Source organism: Sinocyclocheilus rhinocerous, unplaced genomic scaffold (genome assembly GCF_001515625.1).
Source record: "Sinocyclocheilus rhinocerous isolate Xijiao unplaced genomic scaffold, SAMN03320098_v1.1 scaffold821, whole genome shotgun sequence".
Taxonomy (NCBI): Eukaryota; Metazoa; Chordata; class Actinopteri; order Cypriniformes; family Cyprinidae; genus Sinocyclocheilus; species Sinocyclocheilus rhinocerous.
This window is the reverse complement of record NW_015623656.1, coordinates 260,581-266,240: the sequence shown is the minus strand read 5'-3', so window position 1 is coordinate 266,240 and position 5,660 is coordinate 260,581. Positions and strand designations below refer to the sequence as shown.

At 35.8% G+C, this 5,660-nt stretch overlaps 1 protein-coding gene and 1 pseudogene across 1 annotated transcript; both read left to right on the top strand.

Moving 5' to 3' along the window:
- Nucleotides 1-444: 444 nt before the first annotated feature.
- Nucleotides 445-2,329, top strand: LOC107716688 (thioredoxin domain-containing protein 17-like). The gene is made up of 4 exons (XM_016523237.1): nucleotides 445-713; nucleotides 793-874; nucleotides 1,754-1,829; nucleotides 1,920-2,329. Exons 1-4 carry the CDS (start codon nucleotides 569-571, stop codon nucleotides 1,986-1,988), a joined length of 372 nt encoding a protein of 123 aa, XP_016378723.1. The 5' UTR covers nucleotides 445-568; the 3' UTR covers nucleotides 1,989-2,329.
- An 865-nt stretch (nucleotides 2,330-3,194) lies between these two features.
- The window catches only part of LOC107714489 (nucleoredoxin-like), an 84,047-nt pseudogene continuing 81,581 nt past the window's right edge, over nucleotides 3,195-5,660 (top strand).

Genomic DNA, 5,660 nt, shown 5'->3' with positions numbered 1-5,660 from the left:
TGGATTTTTGACTTTCATGAGCTGTAAGCTCTAATCATCAAAATTAAAACAAAAACAAAAACTTTTGAAATGTTTTACTTTACACGTAATGAATCTAGAATATATGCAAGTTTCACTTTTTGAAATAAGTTACAAAAAAATGAACTTTTTCACGATATTTTAATTTATATATATATGTATATACATACATATCTATATATATTCACTATCTATCTATCTATCTATCTATATTATTGTTTATGCATATAATAAATATATAATAAAATATGAATAAACAATATGTAATAATCTAGAAATAATATTTCAATTATAATATATGTGTTCAAAATGCTCAGTTGTGGTACAACTATTATATTTTTAAAAACCCACTTTTATTTTAAAATAGTCCACTCTTATTTTGGAAAAAGTACAAGCGCATTTACAGTCTATGATTTCTTCACACTTCACTCACTGCTGTTAGCGTACAGTCAGCTGACTTCATACAAAGATCCGTCTGCTTTCTGTAGCTTGAGTTGGACTTGGTCACTGAACAACTGATTCCCAGTAAACACTAAATAGTAAATAAATCATGACTAAATACGAGGACGTTGCTGTTCACGGCTACGAGGAATTTTGTAAAGCTGTGTCTGAAAGAAAAGGAAAAGACATATTCGCTTACTTCTCTGGAGATAAAGATGACCAGGGCAAGAGCTGGTGTCCGGACTGTGTGAAAGGTATATTAACATTATAGAGTAGCTGTGCTGTTTCAAAAATTCTAAACTAGAAGAGTTTTTCCTTTTTTTGCTCATGCAGCACAGCCAGTGGTCAGAGGAGAGCTGTCTCATCTGCCGGAGGGATCTGTCTTCATTTACTGCCAAGTAGGAGATAGACCTTAGTAAGTTTACAAGACATCCTTCCAATTACATTGGCAAACAGAGAGAATTAATGTATGTTGCAGCATATAGTATACAAGATAGTGCTTAGATTTAGTTTTGGCTTAGATTAAAGTTATATTTCACTCAAAATTAAAATGAGCTGAAAATGTACTCACTGTCATGCCATCCAAGATGTAGATGAGTTTGTTTCTTCATCAGAACAGATTTGAAAAAATTTAGCATGATGTCAGTAGCTCACCGGTGGATCCTTTGCAGTGAATGGGTGCCGTCAGAATGAGAGTCCAAACAGCTGATAAAAACCTCTACAAGTAATCGACACGACTCCAGTCTGTCAGTTAAAATCTTGTGAAGCGAAACCTGCTTGTTTATTAAGAAACTAATTCATCGTTAAGATGTTTTTAAGTTCACACCATTGCTTCTTACTAAAATATGAGTCCTCTATCCATAATATTGCTTCCTCCTGTGAAAAAGTCGTTCCCTTGAATCAGGAGAGAAATATGCACAGATCAAGCAGCGAAAACAGTTATAAACAAATATGTCGGTGGATTTTTATGTGAGAGAACAAGAAGCATGGACTTTTTCACTGCATGATGGAGGAAGTGTTATTATAGATTGTAGCAGCTTTTTGCTTCACAAGATGTAAATTGATGGACTGGAGTGGTGTGGATTATTGTGATGTTTTCATCAGCTGTTTGGACTCTCATTCTGACGGCACCCATTCACTGCAGAGGATCCATTGATGAGTAATTAATGTCATGCAAAATTTCTCTAAATCTGCTCTGATGATCAAACAAACTCATCCGGATTAGTTTTAATTTTTACATTTTTGACTTGTTTGGTTTGGTTAAGAGTTAACATCTAATTGTTGTTCTTGCCAGCTGGAAGGACCCAAATAATGACTTTAAGAAGAATCTGAAGCTGAATGGAGTACCCACACTACTGCGCTATGGCACGGTAAAGATCTGTAAAAGTTCTTTGATAAGTGAATTTAACACTTTAAATTTGTATGCGTCTTGCAAATGTACTATGTTTGTCTGTTTTAAGCCCCAGAAGCTGGTTGAAGAGGAGTGTTTTAAAGCAGACCTGGTTCGAATGTTGTTCACAGAGGATTAATGTCCTGCGATGTACTGCTTGAAGACAACCACATTTTAAACATTCTCTTTGAATGATTGACACAGTTTTTCTACTTTTGTCATTTGTAATCTATGCTTCTGCCCTGCAATGTTCAGCAAAACAAATTGTGGCCTGGAATTATGTTGTGGTGATTGTACAAGTCTGGAAAGCATTTGTGCAAATAAAACTGTGTATACTGGAAGATTTCATTTGTAACATCATCAGACATTTCAAGCTTATTTTTTTTAAGTGATATTCAAAAAAGGGACTTTACTACACTTTCAAGTCAACCTTGATAAAGGGATAGTTCACCCCAAAATTAAAATTATATCATCAATTACTCACCCTCAAGTTGTTCCAAACCTGTATGAATTTCTTTCAGCTGTTGGACGCAAAATAAGATATTTTGAAGAATGTTTGTAACCAAACAGTTGACAGTAGCCATTGACTTCCATAGTAGGAAAAAATACTTCTTTTGTGTTCAGCAGAAGAAAAAAACTCATACAGATTTGGAACAAGTGGAGCACAATCTTCATTTTGAGTGAACTGAAGAACTGAATCAATTAAGATACAGTAAACATAAATGAAATTTGTTTTATAATCCTAGCCTATGGGATATGATTATGGCTGTTGCCATTTTGATTGTTTATATTCAGGACAAAATTAAAATGTTTTGAAAAATCTATCTGCAAATGTTTTGCATGTCTAACTGCGTTTTCAAGTAAATATGATGGGAAATTATTGTGCACCAAGCAGTTGTGGGTTTTTGTTTTTATTCCTAACTTCAGCTAGCCTATCAAGCAATACAGTTATAGGTGTTTATCATACAGAATCTGGTTGCAATTTTCCTGTGCACCATTTTTTTTTTTGCTTCAAGTAGAGCAGTTTTCACCGTACCGTTGTTTTTCTTTTGCTTTTAGTGGTAATTGAAATGAACAGGGGATGCATGAGGTAATCACTGTAACTCAGACACCACTTTCTCCTTAAATGAAAGGAGTGAATACTTACCCAAAAACATGACATGTACTGATACTGTTACTCTGAGAATCCGTCTATACATTCATCTATACAAAAAAGAAAAAAAGTATCATTTTATGCAGAGATAGAGACGTGGTGTCCCTGTGGACCGAGAACGCCGAGGTGCAATTGCACCATCTCGCCACTAGATGTCGCGACAGTCTCGCAGCGGGAGTCGGCCGGCGCTGTTGCTGTGGGCCGCTCTATAACAGGAGCGCATTCCTCAACACCGCGCACAGTGGAGGCACACGACGGCCGCTGTCTCTCGAACCGCGGGACTGCCAAACTGGGCACCAGGGCCTGCGGATATCCATCGAGCACTTTGGGTTTACCTTAAAACCGCTCGAATAAGCCAAGAAAACCAAGCGCAGTCCGCTTCGAGGGCTCAGCAGCGATGTCGGAGTTTCTGGTGAATCTGCTCGGAGAGCGGCTCGTCAACGGAGAGAAAGCCGAGGTGGATGTTCACTCGCTGGGCAGCAAGCTGTCTCTGCTCGGGCTCTACTTCGGCTGCAGTTTAAACGGTCCCTGCAAGCAGTTCAACGCGAGTCTGTGCGAGTTTTACAGCAAGTTTAAAAAATCGTCGGAGCACAAAGACAAATTGGAAATCGTCTTCATCTCTTCGGATCAGGACCAGAAACAGTGGCAGGACTTCTTACAGGAGATGCAATGGCCGGCGTTGCCTTTTAAAGACAGACACAAAAAGGTAAGATGAGCCAGTAGATTTAATAGATGACATACGACTACAAATGTATTAAATTATAGAATTGCTTTTTTTTTTAAACAACAAATAGACTGAAAGTGTGTGCGTGTGTGCAGGTGTAAAAGATTAAAAAAAAGTCTGATCTTCTGTTTTAAACCCTTTGACCTCTTATTTTCTGATGATAAATGACCAGTTTCATCACTTTATTCTTCTCAGTGGTTGGGAACTAATTAAACTAGCTTTTTTTTTAGTAGTATAAAACTGTAGTCTTGCTTTCAAAACTGGGATTTATTTTTTTTACCTAATGCATTTTTATCCATCGCTCCTATTAATCTAGATATAATTTACATCTAAACGTTTTATCCAGTCGTTCTTGTAGCAAAAGAGACTTTTGGATTTTATGGATGGAAGGTGGAAAACAATCCTGGAATATTTTCATTATGAAATACACAAAGAAAAGCAGCCACATTTGAATTTTATAATATGACTCCCACCTAACAGTATATGAATTACCTGTAATTCCAGAAAATAATAAAGCGTTCGTTGTAGGCAGGTGTCTTTTTATTATAGCTGGAGGCTGTATGCTGCTGGGTGCTGTAAAGGTGAAAACATCCTTTACAAACCACAATATACACATACTAACCCTAAACCATTACACAATGACTGCCTCAGTGACTGCCAACTTAAACATTTCTTTTCCCGTTTGCACTTGCCTATATACAGTCAAAAATGCACACTAGTTTTTAGTTTTAGTTTAGGCACATCCAGTGTGGAAAAAAGGTGTTGTTCAGGAAAACCCTAATTACAAAAATTACAGTCATTATTAATTACAGAACTAAACTATAAGCTATTACAGAAAATTGTAAAAACAATTAGTTGCTAAATGCATCTTTACAAGGTGAATAAAATAGCTTTTTTTTGTATTTGTTAAAAGTATATGCTCAGGTTGTACAATAACACAAATCGTTATAATATATAGAGATGATTTATTTCTGTTGTCTTAATATTTTTTTTAAATAAGGGTGTAGCAAAGGGTTTAAATGTTTTTGCTAAGACCTAAACGAACCTGTTTCTAAAGCATTTCATTATTGAAAGCACATTTGCTGTTCAGATTTTTAACAGGCCCATTTTATGTCATTTATTAAAACAAATCTGGAAATTATTACTGCATCTCAGAGTACTTTTAATTGAGTTATCCTCTTGCTTATTCAAATGAGATCCTGTGATTGTAAATATTTCAGCTTTGGTATACAAATGATGTGAAATAACCTTTATTAAATTTGGATTACCATCAGAAACGTTAATTCATTTATGATGATTGTCATTCTAAACATAAACTCTTCTTTGCATAATTTGCTTTGTAAATAAGGTTGTGTGTTACTGTGTATGTGTTTACCGCTGTATCGTTAGGTTGATATTGTAGTGCAGTATTTTATCTTGGGTTTGAGTTTTTGTTTTAATGGATAATACCATTTGGATCATGCTCAGATTTGCCCCTGTGTGCTGGTATCCATTTTGGTCCACTGCACCAGCTCCTCCTCCTGCAGCATGCCTTGGCACGTCTCACTGACGAGCAAATGATGTGCGTTTAATGGCTCATACCAGTTTACAGTGGCATCGGTGGCAGCCATATAAATATTTAAGATAAAATCTGCCACCATGCAAAATGCTGATTGTACTGCATGCAGTGTTTTAATAATACACAATGGGAAATGCTGTGTGTGGTGAGAAGAGAATATTGTTGTGTGTGTGTGTTTTAAGGAATGATAATTCAATTTAGATTCCTGTTTTTGGTGTTGTGTAGCTGTTAAGTAAAAATGGATCTAGTAATTTACTATTTAGATACCATTATTTGTTATAGGCCTATAGGCCTTTTTTTTTTTAAACATACTGACATGTTGTGCGAACTATGCAGATGGTATTTTCATAAGCTTTGAATCTTGTTTTTTTTTTTT

Coding starts and splice junctions, on each gene's coding strand:
- LOC107716688 (XM_016523237.1), top strand. CDS start 569: ATGACTAAATACGAGGACGTTGCTGTTCACGGCTACGAGGAATTTTGT. Junction 714..792: donor GTGTCCGGACTGTGTGAAAG/GTATATTAACAT, acceptor TTGCTCATGCAG/CACAGCCAGTGGTCAGAGGA. Junction 875..1,753: donor CAAGTAGGAGATAGACCTTA/GTAAGTTTACAA, acceptor TGTTCTTGCCAG/CTGGAAGGACCCAAATAATG.